The 21,904-nt window shown below is 44.4% G+C and overlaps 2 protein-coding genes and 1 pseudogene across 4 annotated transcripts in view; 1 reads left to right on the top strand and 2 right to left on the bottom strand.

Moving 5' to 3' along the window:
* Positions 1 to 5,396: 5,396 nt before the first annotated feature.
* Positions 5,397 to 21,178, bottom strand: TMEM230 (transmembrane protein 230). 3 transcript variants are annotated; one of them, XM_053574861.1, is made up of 4 exons: positions 16,732 to 16,852; positions 16,259 to 16,337; positions 15,352 to 15,474; positions 5,397 to 7,626 (listed from the first exon to the last, which is right to left on the bottom strand). In XM_053574861.1, exons 1-4 carry the CDS (start codon positions 16,752 to 16,754, stop codon positions 7,486 to 7,488), a joined length of 366 nt encoding a protein of 121 aa, XP_053430836.1. In that variant the 5' UTR covers positions 16,755 to 16,852; the 3' UTR covers positions 5,397 to 7,485. The 3 variants fall into 3 exon arrangements, with proteins under 3 accessions (XP_053430836.1, XP_053430839.1, XP_053430838.1); XM_053574864.1 differs by lacking the exon at positions 16,259 to 16,337 and adding an exon at positions 21,041 to 21,178 and having other exon boundaries at positions 5,399 to 7,626; XM_053574863.1 differs by lacking the exon at positions 16,259 to 16,337 and adding an exon at positions 20,911 to 21,050 and having other exon boundaries at positions 5,399 to 7,626.
* Positions 19,058 to 20,904, bottom strand: LOC128574226 (proteasome subunit alpha type-1-like; annotated as a pseudogene).
* CDS2 (CDP-diacylglycerol synthase 2) overlaps positions 21,171 to 21,904 on the top strand; it is a 103,376-nt gene continuing 102,642 nt past the window's right edge. The window contains exon 1 of the mRNA XM_053574857.1: positions 21,171 to 21,293. Coding sequence (XP_053430832.1) covers positions 21,189 to 21,293 — 105 coding nt within the window. The 5' untranslated portion in view covers positions 21,171 to 21,188. The remainder of the gene's footprint in view (positions 21,294 to 21,904) is intronic.

Genomic DNA, 21,904 nt, shown 5'->3' with positions numbered 1-21,904 from the left:
AAAAAAATAGCTGGGTGTGAAGGGCACCTGTAGCTCAGTGGGTAGGGTGCCAGCCACATACACAGAGGCTGGCAGGTTTGAACCCTGCCTGGGCCAGCGAAAACAACAACTGCAACAACAACAACAACAACAACAAATAGCTGGGGCGTCGTGGTAGGTGCCTGTAGTCCCAGCTACTTGGGAGGCTGAGGCAGGAGAATCGCTTAAGCTCAAGAGTTAGAGGTTGCTGTGATGCCATAGCACTCTACCCAGGGCAATAGCTTGAGACTGTCTCAAGAAAAAAAACAACAACAAAAAACCTGGGGCTTGGCGCCTGTGGCTCAAGTGGCTAAGGCACCAGCCACATACACCTGAGCTGGCGGGTTCAAATCCAGCCTGGGCCCACCAAACAACGGGTGCAACCAAAAAATAGCCGCGCGTTGTGGTGGGTGCCTTGGGAAGTGGAGGCAGGAGAATCGCTTGAGCCCAGGAGTTAGAGGTTGCTGTGAGCTGTGATGCCACAGCACTCTACCCAGGGCAAAAGCTCTGTCTCAAAAAACAAAAACAAAAATAAAAACAAAAAATAAAACAAAACTGGGCGTTGTGGCAGCCACCTATAATTCCAGTTACTTGAGAGGTTGAGGCAAGAGGATCACTTGAGCCCAAGAGTTTGAGGCAACAAAGTGAGACTCTGTCTCAAAAAAAAAAAAAAATAAATGAAATCAACATACAAAACTATGTAGCATTTCTTTTTCTTTCTTTTTTTTTTTTTGTAGAGACAGAGTCTCACTTTATCACTCTCGGTAGAGTGCCGTGGTGTCACACAGCTCACAGCAACCTCCAGTTCCTAGGTTTAGGCGATTCTCTTGCGTCAGCATCCCAAGTAGCTGGGACTACAGGTGCCCACCACAACGCCTGGCTATTTTTTTGTTGCAGTTTGGCCAGTTTTGTTGAACCCGCCACCCTCGGCGTATGGGGCCGGTGCCCTACTCACTGAGCCACAGGTGCCTCCCTCATGTAGCATTTCTATACACTAACAATGAACTATCCAGAAAAAAGAACAAGCAAACAATCTCATTTATAATAGCTACAAAAAAGGTAAAATATTTAGGAATAAATCTGCCCAAAAGGGAACTTGGAATTCTTGAATCCCATGAGTAAAATTTTCAGGTCAGGCTGGGCACAGTGGCTCACACCTATAATTCTAGCTCTAGGAAGCTGAGATAGGCAGATTGCTTGAGTTTGGTACTTGGAGACTGGCTGGAGCAAGAGTGAGACACTGTCGCTACTAAAAATAGAAAAATTAGCTGAGCGTTATGGTGGGTGCTTATAGTCCCACCTGCTAGGGAGGATGAGACAAAAGGTTCTCTTGAGCCTAAGAGTGTGTGGTTGCTGTGAGCTATCCCTCCATGGCATTCTACCCAGGGTGACAAGAGTTGAGACAGTTTCAAAATAAAATAAAATAAAAATAGAAAAACTAGCTAGGTGTTATGGTAGGAATCTGTAGTCCCAGGCACTGGGGAGGCTGAGGAAAGAGGATCACTTGAGCCCAAGAGTTTGAAGTTGCTGTGAGCTGACTGTATGGCACTCTACCCAGGGTGACGGTGTCTCTTCTTGTCTCAAAGAAGAAAAAACATAGATAGGAAAATCACCTGGGTGTTGTGGTGGGTGCCTATAGCCCTAGCTACTGGAAAGACTGAGACAGGAGGATGGCTTGCACCCAGGAGTTTAAGGTTTCTCTGAGCTAGGCTGATGACGTGGCACTCCAGCCTGAGCAACAGAGACTGTCTCAAAAAAAAAAAAAAAAAAAAAATTCAGATCACAGCTACAAGAACAGGTAGCCTGACTCACTCACTCCCTGGGTTTCTCGGGGTCACCCCATCTCCTAATGCAATTCATCTCAACCACTATTGGTTCGTATCACTGCCTCCTCTCAACCCTTCCAGGCCACAAATGCTCCAAGGTTGTACTGTGATTCTACTTCTGACATTATTGGGCGGGGGGTGGGGGGGGCATAGGGGGAGGAGAGTATTGTAAGGGGGCATTAGCCCTGAGGGTGTTGGTCTCAGGGCAAACTCTGCAGGTGTTAAGATGAGCATCTTGGCCAAAAAAACTTCATACCACAGATTGGAGCATTAGTGACAGGCATGAAAGAATGGAGGTGTTAGAAACCCACGGCAGGAAGGAAGACCAGCACCTCCAAAACAAAGAGTCCTTCCACCGGATCACACATTACACTGTTCCCTTACCCAGGGCCTTCATGTTACCAAGGCTTGTTCTATTCCTGCTACAGACCTTCTCCATCTTCAGGTCTCCTGTTGCGATTTCTCACTGATCACTCAAATCAGTGGTTCTCAACCTTCCTAATGCTGTGATCCTTTAATACTGTAGCAACGAAAATAATTTTATGGTTGGGGGTCACCACCACACAAGGAACTGTATTAAAGAGTCGCGGCATTAGGAAGGTTGAGAACCACTAACCCAAATGATCTTCACAGACTTCTTGCTTTGTTTTTGTACCATTTCTATGAAACTTCCTCAGGAGTTACTGTTTTGACCAGAGAATGGTGGATCGAGGAGGGACTTCCGGGGGCCTCATTACTCCATTGCACTGCCTGAGGAGCTCCAGTCCCAAGGTAAGGAAATGGACTAGGAGGCTCAGGATGACTCACCAGCCTTCTCAGACATTGGCATGCAGTGAACAACCTGGGTGTGTGTGTCTTGCGACAGTACAGGCTCTGACTTAACAGACAAGCCTAGGATTCTGCCTAACAAATTCCCAACACGTGCTCACATTCCAGAGACCACAGCATCTGAGTAACATGGGGCAAGACTGAGGGGAAGTGCAAAGGAAGAGGTGAAAATAAAGGACAAACAAGCTCCAGGAGAAGCAATCTGATGACAATCCCTCTGCAAACCTCTAGTCTTTAAGGCCTTCCAGTTACAATGGGGTGCGTCCATCCTCCCTCCCTCATGCATTTTCCTCAGAAGACCGGAAGACACAGCCGCCCAGGCCCAACCACATGTGGGCAAAGCACCAGAGTCTTGAGGTCCCCTCTCTCCTCCCGCAGGCAGGGGAGGGAGAGGAGCTCTGTCTGGGCTGGGCAGATAGTCACGCTGGGTCCTTCCCTTGGCTCTGGAGTAGTTCTGTCATGAATAGCAGGTCCCTTAAGATGTCCCCAGGAATGACAAATGGGCTTTGCTCCCTGAAGACAAAGGAGTGACCTTTACTTTCTTGAAGAGCAGGTTCCATTTACTGAGCCCTTACTACTTGGTCTGTGTGAAGCACCCTCTGGGTTTTACTTAATACTCACAATCATTTTGTGAGGTAGGAACTGGTTTGTCCTCACTTTGCAAGAGAAGGAAACTGAGGCACCATGACTGAACTACATACCTGGGAGGCCAGGGACCCATGGGATTGAATCTAGGAGAGAAGCTTCAGGATAGGAACTTAATGAAAAATTAAGGCAACCAAGGGGCATGGCCATGGCACATGACCATTCAAACGTCAGCAGAAAGTCAATCTTTGCCAGTTAACTGGAGGCTCCCCTGTGCCAGCTGGTACACGAGGTCGTCAACAGGACTTGGTGGTCAGAGCAAAGGGTGCCAGACATTGACTCACCAGGTAACACCAACTGAATGGCCTCCAAGCAACTGATGGAGGGCCATTTAAGAAAGTCTGAAATGATACCCACCCAACTGTCCATACCTCAAAGGAACATGGTGTCCTGGGATGGAAATGTACTTGAAATTTTAGCTCCTCATTTGATAAATAAGTGCATACAAGCACTGTCAAACTTTGTGGGAATGGTTGAGACACATTCTTTGTCCTCAGTGAGGAAAGTTAGCGAGCTGGACATAAAAGTAACAGTGGAAACTAGCAAACTGGAGAATCCTGCTCAGCTCAAGCTACTTTCACTACCTTGCTCTACTTGGCTGGAGGTTTTTTTTTGAGACAGAGCCTCAAGCTGTTGCCCTGGGTAGAGTGCTGTGACATCACAGCTCACAGCAACCTCCAATTCCTGGGCTTAAGCGATTCTCTTGCCTCAGCCTCCCAAGTAGCTGGGATTATAGGCACCTGCCACAATACCCAGCTTTTTTTATTTTTGGTTTTAGTTGTCATTGTTGTTTGGTAGGCTCCGGCTGGATTCGAAACTGCCAGCTCTGGTGTATGTGGCTGGTGTCTTAGTCGCTTGAGCTACAGGTGCAGTCTGGCTGGAGTTTCTTAGTAATGAAGGACTATGACTATCTGATTTCCAAAAGAAGTCCAAAATCAAGATCATTTTTTTTTTTTTTTTTTAATTTGGCCGGGGTTCGAACCCGCCACCTCCAGCATATGGGACCGGCGCCCTACCCGCTGAGCCACAGGCGCCACCCTGTCAAGATCATTTTTAAGAACAAAATGCAGGCCAATGTGTAGCTGCTCATTCGCAACCTCTGCTCCTCACTGACTGAGGTCTATCTTTTCTTCTTATACCTCTAGCACCTCACAAGTACTGGCAGAAAAAGAATGTTCAGCTGACCACGTGATGCTCACCCAAAGGAGAACCACAAGCAATGGCGAAGGGTCGGCACTCTCCCCCATATGCAGAACAACTCACGCTACAGGGGAGAAGTTTTAGCCTTGTAAATGACTAATGGAGGCATAGTAGTGCAAATGAGAAAATCCTAATAAAGTTAGGGAACATAGTTTGGCTTATGTGGTGAGGCTTTTAGGTAAAATATACATTTGACAATTAACCAAGTATTGCTACTTTCACTGTCTATGATCATCTTTCCCATTTCTTTACTTGCTGTCTCTGAAAGCATTTGTTTTTCACATCTGAAAAGGGAATTCAGGCTATGCCTAATTTGAATCCCAAATACCCCACCTAAGAATCTTAACATAACTTAGAGGTTTTTCTAAGCTTTAAAATAAAATCAATATGTAGGCTTGGCACCTGTGGCTCAAGTGGCTAAGGTGCCAGCCACATACACCTGAGCTGGTGTGTTTGAATCCAGCCCAGGCCCACCAAACAACAGTGTCGGGTGCAACCAAAAAATAGCCAGGTGTTGTGGCAGTCGCCTATAGTCCCAATTACTTGAGAGGCTGAGGCAAGAGAATCGCTTAAGTCCAGGAGTTGGAGGTTGCTGTGTGCTGTGATGCCATAGCACTCTACCCAGGGTGACAACTTGAGGCTGTCTCAAAAAAAAAAAAAAATCAGTATGTAATATAAGTACCTGGCACACTGCTTGGCAAAGAGTTCAAAAATGTTTACCCTTATTTGAGAGATTTAGATCTTTTCTATAAAACACCAAAGAATAGGGCGGCATCCGTGGCTCCAAGGGTTAGGCCGCTGGTCCCATATGTCGGAGGTGGTGGGTTCAAACTCAGCCCCGTCCACACACACATTCACACACACAACCCCACCAAGGAATATAATAATAGTCTACACAAGAAGTTATAGGGAATCTGATTTTAGCTTAATAAATGATACTTCTGTTAACAATGCCATCTGGAATGAGATTATGAGCATGAATGTTCAAATAAAGCAGCAAGGGCCATTACTCAGGGGACACTGGAAGGGATTCCTACCCAGGTAGGAAGCTGGTTTCTGCTCTTAGGATGTTATAACTACATGCACAGGATGGAAAACTACTCTTATAATACACATTAAAAAGGACACGGCTGATCTGCACAAGTATGGAAAGGTATACAAAATAAAGTGAGGGGGAAAAGAAGGAAATTATAAAACAATACAACAGAAGCCAAAATTAAAAAAACACAGATATATATGTTTATGTACTTAGAAACCTTTGACTACTTTGGGAGGTGAGCTGGGGGAGAAAATATTTACTCCCCATCCTCTCAGATGTTTACTTTTCCGTTTATACCTTCCTGTTCCATTTTGATTTTTTTGACCATAGCATCATTACCTTTATAAAGAGCAAATGATTAGCTTAGCAGAAACGTTCTGGTCTGAGCTTTGTTTTATAAATACTGCTCAACATGAGACTTTATATATCACCTCATACCTTCAGTGTCAAAGCCCAAGAATTCTAGAGTATTGGACTTCCCAGCCCACCCTCCCATGGCCAAATGCTTCTAACCTTGGAAGCTGCTTTAGGACACCTTCTTTTTGTCCCTCCATTTCCTGAGTCCTCCTTTTTCTTCCATATGCACTCATTCCACTGGTGCTTTAAACAGGAGCTTATGGCTCCTAAGACACTGTCTAAATACTGATTCCCAGATTTCTATCTCCAGTTTAGAACTCCTGAACTCTACATACACATGGGCCCTGGAGTTACCTCCTCAACAGCTCCACCCGGATATCAAGTAGATACCTAAAATTTAACACATGCAAAACTTATCTTTACTCCATAACTTGCTCTACCCACAGCCTTCTAAATTGCTGCTGGTAGAATGTCCAAGCTTCTAGCTCCCCAAGTCCACAACCTCAGAGTGAAAGAATGACTGGAAAGCAGAGTCCGATTCATACGCCAGTGACCGGAAACAAAGGCGGTCCTCGATATTGGAATTTAAGACATTGTAAGATCATAAAAGTATCTTCTGAAATGTTTAAAGTTAACTCATTTTAAGTTTAAGATCTGGATTTCAACGTTTTAATTTTTGAGTATAAGTCACTTTTTGCAAGCTAACAAACAGAATCAGCCTAAGGCAATCTACTCTTCTAGGGATCTATACTTGAGATCTTTAGCAGAATGACATTATTACACAAGGTGCTGGCAAAAGGGTTATAAATTCTAGATAACAACCCTTATTCACATTTTTCATTAGGAAACAGCCAAAAGTTCATTCTTTAAAGGCATGATATACAGAATATCTTGATCTGTACAGGACACAATGAATGGTCCAAATTATATGCTATTCAACCTACTGGCAATACAGATCACAGCTGGCCAAAGACTGGTAAACAGAGAAAGGGTTTAAATTTTGAAAACTCACTCTGCAATTCAAAAAATTCCTAGTTGCTGTCAATAAGAAAGCAAGTAAAAACTACTACAGATATTTGATTTTACCATGTTCTTCAACTAGAACATGAAGGTAGCAGATAAGATACTTAGCCATTTAAAAAATAAATTACTTAGTAATAAGAAATTAGACATACTACATTCTTCCATTTGCTGCAAAAACAAATTGACAATGAAGACTATTTAAAAGAAACATTCAACTCTAAAGTGGTCGTGGTAGCAATACTTTCCACTACAGTATAACCTCCCATTTTCCCAGATAATTAACATTGCTCCATGATACATATTCTTGTGGAAAAACTTGCTAGGAGTTTTTGCCAGGGCGAGGAGATGAAAAACAGAGCATGTCCTAATTAGCTAATTAATAAGCTCAGTTAACATCTTTGGGATGGACCCATAAAATCTGGCCATTGTTTTGTTAAACATAACAAACTTCAGAATCCCTTAGCCCCTGGCCATAGTTTCTGCTCCGTATCTCCAATTTAGGTCTAGTTGCACTCTAACTCCTCTCCTCAGGGCTGAGGTGGGTGGGTGTTAGTCATCGAAGTCTGGAATGTCATCATAGGAGTAACCCCGGTAGCCTTTGGATGCATAGTAGGCAATGCGCAGGTGGTAAAATCCAGGGAGGAACACCAGAATACCAATGATCAGGACTGGAACGGCTCGGTCTGCCCCCTGGTGGCAGAAGAAGGCAAACACATTAGTACAGCACAAGTTAGAAGTTCTCAGAAAAACAGCTGTTTAGGCTAGGCATGGTGGTTCATGCCTTCAATACTAACATTCTGGGAGGCTGGGGTGGGAGGATTGGCTCAGGAGTTTAAAAAAATACAGAAAAATTAGCTGGGCGTCATGGTGGGCACCGGTAGTCCCAGCTACCTGGGAGATTGAGGTAGAAGGATCATTTGAACCTATGAGTTTGAGGTTGCTGTGAGCTAGGCTGATGCTACCAAGTGACACTTTATCTTAAAAACAAAACAAACCAAACCCCCACCACTACCCGCGGAAAAACAGCTGTTTACATCAGGGACAGGAAATGTATAGGTAAGTAGGTAGGACTGGGATAAACTGTGCCTGAAAGCACAGAACCTACCAAAATAAAAGCTATAGATCTGAAGGAAACTTGAGTAACTTGAAAGCACACCTCCTGAATAAATATAGGACACTTTATATTTGAAAAATAAAAACTAGGCCAGGCATGGTGGCTTATGCCTGTAATCCTAGCACTCTGGGAGGCCAAGTTAGATGGAATGCTTGAACTCAGGAGTTTGAGCCCAGCCTGAGCCAGAGTGAGACACCATCTCGAAAAATAGCTGGGCATTGTAGCAGGTGCCTATAGTCCCAGCTACTTGGGAGGCTGAGGCAAGAGTTGGAGGTTCCTGTGAGCTATGATGCCACAGCACTCTGCCTAGGGTGACAACATGAGACTCTGTCTCAAAAAAAGAAGAAAAATTATAATTAAGACATAAACATGTAAACAAAATGTTAAATTAGTACTAACGAAACATTCCATACTAACAATTCTTTTATCACCTCTGGAAGTTACTAGGTGTATTTTTATAAAAAGTGGATAAATAAAGAGAAATAAGCCTTTTCCCTATCTTTGCTAAACACACTATATTTTAGGGTAACCAAATGGTAGATTTGAGCAAGTTCCTTATGAAAGTATTTCAGCTGATAAATGCAGAAAATGATACAACTGGATTCATTAGTGAAAGTGGAAACAGTGATGGGAAGTTTGTAATTGGCTGATGGTGCCTGGACCCAGGGTTGAATCTTTTTATTACTATTATTTTTTTTTAATTTTTTTTTTTTTAGAGACAGAGTCTCACTTTATCACCCTTAGTAGAGTGCTATGTCATCACAACTCACAGCAACCTCCAACTCCTGGGTTTAGGCAATTCTCTTGCCTCAGCATCCCAAGTAGCTGGAACTACAGGTGCCTGCCACAACACCCGGCTAGTTTTTTGTTGCAGTTTGGCCGGGGCTGGGTTTGAACCCACCACCCTCGGTATATGGGGCCAGTGCCCTACTCACTGAGCCACAGCGCCACCCCCAGGGTTGAATCATTTAATATCATTTAAAATTAGGCTAACCAGCTGGGCATAGTGGTCCAGCATTTTAGGAAGCCAAGCTAGGAGGATCACTTGAGGCCAGGAGTTTGAGAACAGCCTAAGCAACAGCAAGACCCTGTCTCTATAAAAATAGAAAAATTAGCCTAGCGTGATGGTATGTACTTGTAGTCCCAGGTACTTAGGAGGCAGAGAGCAAGGAATGCTTGAGCCCAGGAGTTCAAGGTTACAGTAAGCTATGACCTTACTATGGCACTCTAGTGGGTAATAAGTAGTTGCTCTGGGTGACAGAGCAAGACCCTGGCCCTTTAAAACAAACAAAACAATAAAACCAACAATTCATTACAAGGCTCCTGGTAATGCTATAGCATTGGTTTTCAAAATGTGGTCCATTGTACCTTTAGCATTCCCTGTAAATTCCTGGGCCCCATGCTAGACCTAGAGAACTGGAATAATTGTTTTGTTTTGTTTTTTAAGAGAGAGAGTCTCACTTTATCGCCCTCAGTAGAGTTATCGTGGCATCACAGCTCACAGCAACCTCCAACTCCTAGGTTTAGGTGATTCTCTTGCCTCAGCCTCCCGAGTAGCTGGGACTACAGGCGCCTGCCACAATGCCCAGCTAGTTTTTGTTGCAGTTTGGCTGGGGCCGAGTTCAAACCTGCCACCCTCGGTATATGGGGCCGGTGCCCTACCCACTGAGCCACAGGCACCACCCCAGAACTGGAAAAACTGTGAGTGCGGCAAAAGATTCTCTGTGCTAACCAATCACTCAGGCAATTCTGCTTGATGCTGAGTTTGAGAACCAATGTGCTACAGCAAATACACAGCATCTCTTATACTCTTTTGTTTTTTTTTTGAGACAGAGTCTCAAGTTGTTGCCCTGGGTAGAGTGTCATGGCATCATAGTTCACAGCAACCTTCAACTCTTGGGCTCAAGTGATCCTTTTGCCTCAGTTTTTCTATTTTTAGTAGAGACAGGGTCTTGCTTTTGCTCAGGCTGGTCTTGAACTCCTGAGCTCAGGCAATCCACCAGCCTTGGCCTGCCAGAGTGCTAGGATTACAGGCGTGAGCCACCTTGCCTGACCCAAATAATCTTTTTTTTTTTGCGTTTTTTGGCTAGGGCTGCCACCACCTTCAGCATACGGGGTCGGTGCCCTACTCCTTTGAGCCACAGGTGCCGCCCCCCAAAATAATCTTCTTAAAACAAATAAAACTCAACCTGACTCTGAGCAAGACACTGAATCTAAGCTTGCAGAAATACAAGGAATAGGGGAATAACAAGATAAATATTAGGACAGTGCCACTGGAGTTATGTAAAAACTATTAAAGATGCATACTGAAGATGCACACTTTTCTTTTTTTAGAGACAGAGTCTCACTATGTCACTCTGGGTGAGTACTGTGGTGTCACAGCTCACAGCAACCTCTAGTTTTTGGGCTTAGGTGATTCTCTTGCCTCATCCTTCTGAGTAGCTGGGACTATAGGCGCCCACTACAACGCCTGGCTATTTTTTTGTTGTTGCAGTTTGGCTGGGGCCGGGTTAGAACCTGCCATCCTCGTATATGGGGCCAGCGCCCTACTCACTGAACCACAGGTGCCGCCTGAAGATGCACACTAAAGAATTTACCAGTGATGGGCGGTGCCTGTGGCTCAGTGGGTAGGGCGCCAGCCTCATATATGGAGGGTGACGGGATGGAACCTGGCCCCAGCCAAACTACAACAACAACAACAAATAGCCGGGTGTTGTGGCAGGTGCCTGTAGTCCCAGCTACTCGGGAGGCTGAGGAAAAATAATCGTCTAAGCCCAAGAGTTTAAGGTTGCTATGAGGTGTGACGCCACAGCACTCTACGGAGGGCGACAAAGCAAGACTCTGTCTTTAAAAAAAATGGGCAGCGCCTGTGGCTCAAAGGAGTAGGGCGCCGGCCACATATGCCAGAGATGGCGGGTTCAAACCCAGCCCCCACCAAAAACTGCAAAAAAACAAAAAGAATTTACCAACTTGGCGCCTGTGGCTCAGCGGCTAAGGGGCCAACTACATACACCTGAGCTGGCAGGTTCAAATCCAGCCCGGGCCTGGCCAACAACGATGGCTGCAACCAAAAAATAGCCAGGCGTTGTGGCGGGCACCTGCAGTTCCAGCTACTTGAGTGGCGGAGGCAGGAGAATTGCTTGAACCCAGGAGTTGGAGGTTGCTGTGAGCTGTGATGCCACAGCATTCTACCCAGGGCGACAGTTGAAGCTCTGTCTCAAGGAAAAAAAAAAGAATTTACCAGTGAGATGTAAATATTTAATATATAGGAAAAAAAGTTAGGCAGATAGATGAAGCAATTTTTGTTTGTTTGTTTTAGTTTTTGTTTTTCGAGACAGAATCTCAAGCTGTTGCCCTGGGTAGAGTGCCATAGCGTTACAGCTCATAGCAACCTCAAACTCTTGGGCTTAAGCAATACTCTTGCCTCAGTCTCCCAAGTAGCTGGGACTACAGGTGCCCACAAGGCTTGGCTATTTGTTTTGGTTGTAGCTGTCATTGTTGTTCAGCTGGGCTGAATTCAAACCTGCCAGCTCCAGTGTATGTGGCTGGCACCCTAGCCGCTTGAGCTACAGGCACTGAGCCAGATGAAGCAATATTGGCAAAACATTTGTAACTACTGATGCAGTGGTGGACACATGGGGGTTAATTATGTTATTCTCTCTACTTCTGCTTGAAATGTCTCTTAATAAAAAGCAAAAAACTCCCCGTCCCAAAATAAAATCTGTGACTTTATTAATTTCTTTTGTTTTTTTTGGTTTTTGGCCGGGGCTGGGTTTGAACCCACCACCTCTGGCATATGGGACCAGCGCCCTACTCCTTGAGCCACAGGCGTTGCCCGATTTTATTAATTTCTTAACATCTTTATCAGACAGTTTTATATATAGGGCGGGCTCTTGTGGCTCAGTGGGTAGGGTGCTGGCCCCACGTACTGAGGGTGGTGGGTTTAAACCCGGCCCTGGCTAAACTGTAACCAAAAATAGCTGGGCGTTGATGGGCATCTGTAGTCCCAGCTACTTGGGAGGCTGAGGCAAGAGAATTGCCTAAGCCCAGGAGTTGGAGGTTGCTGTGAACTGTGATGCCATAGCACTCTACTCAGAGTGATAAAGTGAGACTCTGTCTCTAAAAAAAAGATAGTTTTATATAAACTACATGAGGTGAGGGTGGTGCCTGTGGCTCAGTGAGTAGGGCACCGGCCCCATATACCGAGGGTGGCGGGTTCAAACCCAACCCGGCTGAACTGCAACAAAAAAAATAGTTGGGCACTATGGCGGGTGCCTGTAGTCCCAGCTACTTGGGAGGGTGAGGCAAGAGAATCGCCTAAGCCCAGGCAACTGGAGGTTGCTATGAGCTGTGTGATGCCACGGCACTCTACTGAGGGCGATAAAGTGAGACTGTTTCTACAAAAAACCCCCACAAAACTACATGAGGTGAAATATTTGTTGCAATGATCTTACTTCTGTCTGCTTTCAATAATTTTTCCTCCAATATTCTTTATATGACTTACATTTCTTTCTTTTTATTTTGAGACAGAGTCTTAACTTTCTTGCCCTCAGCAGAGTGCCGTGGCATCATAGCTCATAGCAACCTCAAATTCTTAGGCTCAAGAGATCTTCTTGCCCCAGCCTCCCGAGTAGCTGGTACTATAGGTGCCCACCACAATGCCTGGCTATTTTTAGAGACAAGGTCTTGCTCTGGCTCAGGCAATTCACCTGCCTTGGCCTCCCAAGTGCCTGGATTACAGGTGTGAGCCACTGCACCTGGCCCTGACTTATATTTCTTTGAAAAAAAGTTTTTTTTTTACTTCAAAATATTAAGGGGGTTGGGCGGCGCCTGTAACTCAGTGGGCATGGTGCAGGCCACATACACTGAGGCTGGCAGGTTCTAACCCGGCCTCGGCCAGCTATAACAACAACTGCAATAACAACAACAACAAAAAAAATAGCTGGGCGTTGGGGCAGGCGCCTGTAGTCCCAGCTACTTGGGAGGCTGAGGCAGGAGAATTGCTTAAGCCTAAGAGTTTGAGTTTGCTGTGAGCTGTGATGCCATGGCACTCTTCCCAGATCGACAGCTTAAGACTCTGTCTCAAAAAAAAAAAAACAAAAAACCAAAAAAAAAAAAACCAACATTTTTTTTAAGAGGGATAATAGGAAAAGGAGAGTGGTAAGCTCTCATCTTTCAGGTATAATGTAGCGGTATATGGCACACCTCCTGGGTGAAGGGCTCAACTGCAATTTGGACTTTACCTAACAAATGCTAACAGTGTAACCTGATTGTATGTACCTGTATATTAATGTGAAAAAAATTAAAGGGGTACAAATGTTTTTGTTACATGGATAGATTTTATAATGCTTTAGTCAGGGCTATAAATACTTTAAAAAAAAAATAGTACTGTCGGCTTGGTGCCCTAGCTCAGTCAGTAGGGCACTGGCCACATACACCCAAACTGGCAGGTTTGAGCCCAGCCTGAGCCTGCTAAACAATGACAACCGCAACCAAAAAACAGCTGGGCGTTATGGGGGTGCCTGTATTCCCAGCTACTCAGGAGGCTGAGGAAAGAGAATCTCTTAATCCCAAGAGTTCGAGGTTGCTGTGAGCTATGACGCTACAGTACTCTACTGAGGGTGACACAGTGAGACTCTGTCTCCAAAAAAAAAAAAATAAATGAACACTATTGTCCAGGATGGCCTTAAACTCCTGGCCTCAAGTGATTCTTCCATTTCTACCTCCCAAAGTGCTGGGATTATAGGCATGAGCCACTGTGCCGGGCCAGCTTTCAATTTTTATATCATTAAGAGGCCTCACTATACCTCTTGGATTAACACTGCATGCTTCAATGAAAGTTAACTGAAGACACAGTCCTGATGTTAGGTGCTCAGATTTAATTGCACCAAGAAAGCCTCTGGTAGCTACACAATAGCTATGAATTAACTCATAACCTAAGGTAAAGCAAATACACTTAAGAACTATATGCAGCCATTTTATTGGACACTATTCCCAATTCAGTGATAATATTCGCAATTTTAGCTCTTGGGTATGTTCTTTCTGTACGGTGATGTGACCACCAGCCCCCAGCCTGCTGTGTGTTAAGTATGGTCAGAATCAGTGCAGGATCACTTACACTCTGCAGATTGGGACAGCCCATGAGGAAGTACCACTACTTTTAGGTTTCTTCCTTTTTTTTTTTTTTGGAGACAGAGTTTCACTATGTTGTCCTTGGTAGAGTGCCCGTGGCTTCACAGCTCACAGCAACCTCAAACTCTTGGGCATAAGCGATCCTCTTGTCCTAGCCTTCCAAGTAGCTGGAACTACAGGTGTCCTCCACAACACTGGGTTTTCTTTTTTTTTGCAGTTTTTGGCCGGGGCTGGGTTTGAACCCACCACCTCCAGCATATGGGGCTGGCGCCCTACTCCTTTGCGCCACAGGCGCTGCCCCAACACTGGCTTTTTGTTGTTGTTGTTGTAGTTGTCAATGTTTAGCAGGCCCAGCCAGTTTGAACCCGCCAGCCTTGGTGTACGTGGCTGGCACCATAACCGCCATGGACTTGGAACCATGCCCACTTTTCAGTTTCTAAGGTATCATATTGAAGCTCAACAGGAACTTCAACCAAACCCAATGTAAGAAGGACTGATTTATGAGTCTCAGGGACCCCAGACATATAGTAGAATCACTGTTTCTCTCCACTCACCAAGGGGCCGCAAAGCTAAGATGATACAATATTACTCCAGCTACAACCTTTTACCAATTAGGAATCTTGGATGCCAGGTTCAGCCGTGCTATTCCAAACTATGCCAGTGGGCAAACTGCTTAATATCTTAGAGATTAAGTTTACCCACCTGTCATCACAACTTTCATAGAACTATGGAAGTTTATCATTGCTCAAAGGAAGAAAAACATGTTTTGTCATCAGAGAAAAAAACATAAAAGAAAATCTTTCTTTTTTTTTTCGTAGAGACAGAGTCTCACTTTATTGCCCTTAGTAGAGTGCTATGGCCTCACACAGCTCACAGCAACCTCCAACTCCTGGGCTTAAGTGATTCTCTTGCCTCAGCCTCCCGAGTAGCTGGGACTACAGGCGCCCGACACAACGCCCGGCTATTTTTTGGTTGCAGTTTGGCCGGGGCCGGGTTTGAACCCGCCACCCTCGGTATATGGGGCCGGCGCCTTACCGACTGAGCCATAGATGCTGCCCAAAAGAAAATCTTTCTGTTGAAATCTCATGTACTAGATATGAATATAAAAACAATAGAGGCGTGGCTAACATTTTTAAAGATCTCACAGCACATTCCCCATGTCTGCTTACCCCTTTGCTGATGTAGCCCGACAGCAGGAGGGAGCCTATGATAATGAGAAAGGCGCCAATCAAAAACAGTACCGTGGCAAGTACAATAGCCTTATAAGGAATCTTAGGAGGGCTTTTCTTAAACTGGAAGAGAACAAAAAAAGATAAGAAAGGACATTATGAAAATACCACAGCTCAGACACTTTAAAATGGGGATAATAATTAAGAAAAAAAAATTGATGGTTCCTGAGTCTTGAAATATGTCCTACCACCCAGTGTAGCTCTGGGAAAGAAAGGAAAGGAACACACAGCAGATAAAGCTCTTGTTATTGCTCTAACAGTCACTCAGTGGAGTCCCACGGGAATGTCATCCCTTCTAATTTCTAGTTTTACTCTTATTCTGGGACCAGCCTGAGCAATGGTAACACCCATCTCTACAAAAAAAAAAAGAAAAAGGAAAAATCAGCCGGGTATTGTGGCAGGCACCAGTAGTTACAGGTACTTGAGAGGCTGAGGCAGGGGATCCCTTGAGCCCAGGAGTATGAAGTTATAGTGAGCTATGATGATGCCATAGCACTCTATACGCTTGCCCAGGTGAAAGAGCAAGACTCTGTCTCAAAAATAAAAAATAATAATAAAAAAAAAAGATTTCTAAGACTTGGTTCATGGCTATCCTTGATCTAACTGGCTGGAAGCTTCCCATATCCATTTTTCCTTCTCCTTCAAATGTGGATCCAGAGAGTACAACAATTTATTTATTTACATTGAAAGGAATGGTTCCTATTACTTTCTCTTTGGTCCTACATTCACTGAGAATATTCCAAGGGGAAGCAGACAAAAGGAGAAGCTATACTACTACATCATAACTGTTTAGGGTAGGATGCAAACTTAATATGCTGTTTTACTTACTGTTTGTCACAAAGAATACCTTTAATAAATTGGATCTCATGACATCAGGAAAGAAGGAAGATTCCCACATTCTGCTGGCTTTAGCAGTAAGTTTCTCCCTTAAAAGATGAACTGGCTTTGACTGATGTGCACATAAACTGGTGACAAAAAATTCTACTTAACAAAAATTTTTAAGTTCCTTAAAAAAACTTCACTTAAAGAAAACACAATCTGATTATTTTCTGTATAAGCTAAATAATCCTTGCCACCTACCATAGGAGTCTGATGTTGTAACTAGAAATTCTTAGAAATGGACAATATTGGAATTGGTTTGAAACTGTCCTGCCAAGGTTTCCTTCTGCAAGGTTTACCTAAAAGGGTTGTAGAACTAAGTTTACTTCTTGCTGCTCCCTCTAATCCCCAAGGAGTTTACAAAACCTCCTTGGGACGCTCCTCCTGCTAACCCAACAGAAATAGACACAGCCAGTTTTGTCAGTTCCCTTCTGCATTTACCTGAAGGTCAATGTAGCCATCATCTGTGCTGGAGAGCCTTGAGTATTTCACTTTACTACTGGGGATTCCAGTAGCCAGGTTGGTACGGGAAGGCATCATAACACACTGACACAGTTATACTCTGAAAACAAAACAAAAAAACTTTATTATCTGTAGATGACAGAGGTGCATTATGGCCAATGAGTTCATGACACTCAGATGTTACACACTGGAGTTATGGGCTGCCATGTCATATTTGCAACTGACAATTTAGGCTCTACTGTCTTAGAACCAGATATCCCTCTGACACAGTAAAAATTTTCTCATTATGTATTTGCTTTGGTTGGTTCTTACAGAATGAAAACCAAGACACTCGCTAAGAATCAGATCCCAGTTTATCTTGTCACCAAGATTCCTTTTTAATTTTTCCAAAGTCACACAGAGATTAGGTGGAAGAGTGGTAACTTAAATCCAGGTCCATGTGACACCACAGTATTGTCTAAGAAAAAGAGTGGCACATAGTCAGGTGATTGTTACTTGCAGGGAAGGACAAGAGGGCAGGGAATGGCACGCACCCGTATGAGTGTTTTGACTGTTTCCCTTTGATGGATTTCGTTCTTTTTAGGCAAAATATCTATAGTACTACACCAGTGTCTTCAGAAATGCCTGCTCCATGCCCTATCCCAACCACTGAAAGTAGTAACATCATTTTCTGATTACTTCTGCAGCTATCTCAAAAAAAACTGAATAAAAATCTGGTTTATTGATCAAAATATTCAAAACAGACAAGAGTAGCAAAATCATGGCTCTTTTGTCACTTCTTGAAGAGACAGTGGATATGATTTTAAAACAAGACACTTAAGGCTTGGTGCCTGTGGCTCAAGTGGCTAAGGTGCCAGCCACATACACCTGAGCTGGCGGGTTCAAATCCAGCCCGGCGCGCCAAACAACAATGACGGCTGCAACCAAAAAATAGCCGGACATTGTGGTGGGCACCTGCAGTCCCAGCTACTTGGGAGGGAGAGGCAGGAGAATCACTTGAGCCCGGGAGTTGGAGGTTGCTGTGAGCTGTGATGCCACAGAACTCTACCCAGGGTAACAGCTTGAGGCTCTGTCTCAAAAACAACAACAACAACAACAACAACAACAACAACAAGACACTTGAAAAATTTAAAATATTTAAGCTGGGCATGGTAGCTCACACCTGTAATCTTAGCACTTTGGGAGACCAAAGCAGGAGGATTGCTTGAGGCCAGGAATTTGAGATGAACCTGTGAGATATATCAAGACCCTATCTCTATAAGAAATATAAAAATTAGCTGGGTTTAATGGTACATGCCTGTAGGCCTAACTACTCAGGAGGGTGAGCCAGGAGGTTCATTTGAGTCCAGGAGTTCAAGGCTGATGTTAGCTATTATTATTGTACCACAAACTCTAGCCCAGGTAAAAGCATGAGACTCTGCCTCAAAAAAAACCAAACAAGTTTGAACTTGTACATTTTTCCTCCATAAAGTAACAAAGTTATATTAATAAGACAAGTAAATCTATTTTGATCACAAAGCTATTTAAATTCTTTTTATTTTTTTGAGATAGTATCTCCAGCTGTCGCCCTGAATAGAGTGCTGCGGCATCATAGCTCACAGTAACCTCCAACTCTTGGGCTCATGTGATCCTCTTGCCTCAATTTTTCTATTTTTAGTAGAGACAGGGTCTCGCTTTTGCTCAGGCTGGTCTTGAACTCATGAGCTCAAGCAACCCACCCACCTCGGCTTCCCTGAGCGCTAGGATTACAGGCATGAGCCACAGCGCCCTGCCTTCTATTTAAATATTAAGTGTGAAAACAAAGAGAAAAACAAGTATTCCAATAAGAGCAACATAAAAAGAGAAGCCATAGACTGGCCTGTCTCTGGTGTGACATTTTACAAGTCATCATCATCACAATAATTGCAGTTAGTATTTACCTAGTCTTAGGTGCCAAGCACTGTTCTAAGTTCTTTATACATATTTAATTCTGAAAATTAACAAGCTATTTTAACTGGCTTGTAGTCAATGTAAAATAACTATCTTTATGAAAGAATTGGTACTAAATGTTCGTGTACTTTTGAAAGTTATGGAAATGTTAACCTACAAACTTTTTTTTTTTTGTAGAGACAGAGTCTCACTTTACCGCCCTCTGTAGAGTGCTGTGGTGTCACACGGCTCACAGCAACCGCTAACTCTTGGGCTTATGCGATTCTCTTGCCTCAGCCTCCCAAGCAGCTGGGACTACAGGCGCCTGCCACAACGCCCGGCTATTTTTTTTTTTTTGTTACAGTTTGGCTGGGGCTGGGTTTGAACCCGCCACCCTCGGCATATGGGGCCGGCGCCCTACTCACTGAGCCACAGGCGCCACCCAACCTACAAACTTTTCTTTTTTTTTTTTTTGAGGTGAAACAATTTTATTTCACATTTGTCTTTAAAATCTCAAAGACACTATTTTTTTCATATAAAAAAATTAGTATGAGACACTTACACCTTCTAGAAAATGATTATATAGACCCTCTCAAAGAAAAATGCACCCCATTATAGTGTCAGTGAGGTTGTTTGGAAAAAACTTAGATGTGGGACTGATTCCTAAAATATACCATTCCACTACCCTCCAAATTTAGGTTCAAAGTATAAAGCATTATCATCAGTATGTTTCCTGCATTTTTAGATATTTGATAATACACATATAGAGTGGTTTATCACTTAATGTTCCATTGGTTCATCAGCTTTTTCTGCAGGTTCATTAGCAAACCGTGCTTTTCCCTGAGGCCTTTCTTCAAGACCTTCCAAGAATGGAGACACATCATCATCATCATAGATGGTAAACTCCAAGTCTTTGCCAACAATGCCAATGGAAACATTCTTTGTAGTTAGGTCCTGCTCTGCAGAAAGTGTCTCTCTTACAGCACACAGACCATGTTTAACCAGTTCATTTAAATTGCACTCCATAAATTCAGACATATGTCTCTCCAAGTAAGTACAAGCTGATTGAGAACAAGCTCCAATGGACATAGCTCCACAGTCAAATAGTTAGCAGATGACAAGTTTGGAAAATGTGAGGGCCCATATCATCATAACCAGCAATAAGTAGCCAGACACCATATGGTCTCTGGCCATATCATTGTGTTGGTATCTGGGTCTTGCTTTCAATTAGAGATACAAGACAAGACAAAGGTAGTGATCTGTCAAATACAAATCTGGAATCCAAACACTCCTGGAGCATAAAATTACACAACAGTCTGGCATCTGCAGCAAGCCCTGCAATTGAGATAGTAATATGGTTGTCAAAGTGGAGAATTTTTTTATGATGAGCTGTAAGTTCTGACTGTGCCCTTTTCAACGCTACCTACACTACATGGGTTTTTGATTTCAGACCGACGGTGGCAGAACCTTGTTTAACAGTTTCCACTGCGTACTCAATTTGATGAATACTGCCCTGAGGGCTCCAAACTGTAACATCAGTGTCATGTTGGTTGCAAAACATGGTTCCGGCGCCGGCCTGGCTGTAGCCTCCTTACTTACAACTTTTCTAAAACAGTGAGACCAAAATGTGACAAATGCACGATGTTTAATGTTGAGATCTAGATTACATTTAGCTCTACAGAACATAAAAGTTCAAACTACCAGCACGATGGCATGTAATCACATTTGATTTGTTATCAATTTTTTTTTTTTTATCGCCCTCAGCAGAGCACTGTTGCGTCACAGCTCACAGCAACCTCCAACTCCTAGGCTTAGGCGACTCTCTTGCCTTAGCCTCCCGAGTAGCTGGGACTACAGGCGTCAATGTTTTTCTTTTTTTTTTTTAATTACATACTCTGCCATAACTATTCACACACCCGCATCAAAACATTAAAAAAAAAAATCACAGGGCGGAGAAAGAGGAGAGAGGAATGTTCATTCTTGGCAAAGAATAAGGTTTCTAAAAGAGGAGAAAAGGAAAAATTAAAGTCAATGGAGTATTTTCAAACCGTCTATCCAACTTCCCAACAGGGTTCTTACCAGTTCACTGCAACTCCCCTAACCCCCTCCGCAACCGAATGTTTCAATGACTACAAAGTACCAGGAAAGCTGTTGGCACAAAGCCTTTCATTACGCGCCTCACAATACGCAATATTCCCGCTCTTTTCCAGACCTCGCCAGTGAGAGAAATAAGAACCAACGCAAACTTACAGGTCTAACAAACAAAACTGATTCTGGAAAGAGGCCAACCGTGCCCTTTGGAGGCTAACGCTCCACCCCGAGGACTCGGCTGCTTTCGGGAGCGCAGTCTCCTTCCTGCCCCGCCGCACGCACGCCTTACCGGTTCCCCGCGCGCCGCGAGCTCACCCACGGTTGGTAGCACAAGGGCCCGAAGTTGCATGGTACGGCCCAAGGCAATGCCGCACAGTCCGCCCTAGCGCAAGCTAGTGCGCCGAAAGTGGCGCGCCGGAAATGCGTATCAGGAAGCGATGTCTTTTTACGCTTCCTGGACTCGTCTGGTGCTGTCCTTTAGCCTGTTAGCTAGTCGAACTTGCAGGAGAGACGCCCAGTGCATTTCGGAAGGCTGCCGACCTGTATCCTTCCTATGCAGCCACCGCCGGGGCTGGCGGGTGGGGATTTAGGGTCAGCTACGTGGTTACTTCCCTAACGCCTATGGGGCGGGGTGGGGAGCGCAGTGAGGCCCCTCTCCGGCCGAATCCGAGACCTCGGAGCCTCCGGACCAGGGGGTCCTCAAACTACAGCCCGCGGGCCACATGTGGAGTTCTGATTTGCATTTGTTCCCGTTTTGTTTCTTTACTTCAAAATAAGATATGTGCAGCGTGCATAGGAATTTGTTCATATATATATATTTTTAAACTATAGACCGGCCCTCCAACCATCTGAGGGACAATGAACTGGCACCCTGTTTAAAAAAGTTTGGGGGGGGGGGCGGAGCCTGTGGCTCAGTCGGTAAGGCGCCGGCCCCATATACTGAGGGTGGCGGGTTCAAACCCGGCCCCGGCCAAACTGCAACCAAAAAATAGCTGGGCGTTGTGGCGGGCGCCTGTAGTCCCAGCTACTCGGGAGGCTGAGGCAGGAGGATCACTTAAGCCCAGGAGTTGGAGGTTGCTGTGAGCTGTTTGATGCCAAGGCACTCTACTGAGGGCCATAAAGTAGTGAGACTCTGTCTCTACAAAAAAAAAAA

Source organism: Nycticebus coucang, chromosome 21 (assembly GCF_027406575.1).
Source record: "Nycticebus coucang isolate mNycCou1 chromosome 21, mNycCou1.pri, whole genome shotgun sequence".
Taxonomy (NCBI): domain Eukaryota; kingdom Metazoa; phylum Chordata; class Mammalia; order Primates; family Lorisidae; genus Nycticebus; species Nycticebus coucang.
The sequence above is the reverse complement of the archived record's forward strand: the minus strand, read 5'-3'. Positions and strand labels throughout refer to the sequence as shown.

Excerpts from the sequence above, each read along its gene's own strand:
- TMEM230 (XM_053574861.1), bottom strand. The coding sequence starts at position 16,754 with ATGATGGCTACATTGACCTTCAG. Across the intron at positions 16,338-16,731 it reads ATGGCTACATTGACCTTCAG|GGAGAAACTTACTGCTAAAG; the intron begins GTAAATGCAGAA and ends TCATCTTTTAAG. Across the intron at positions 7,627-15,351 it reads CGGGCTACATCAGCAAAGGG|GGGGCAGACCGAGCCGTTCC; the intron begins GTAAGCAGACAT and ends TTCTGCCACCAG.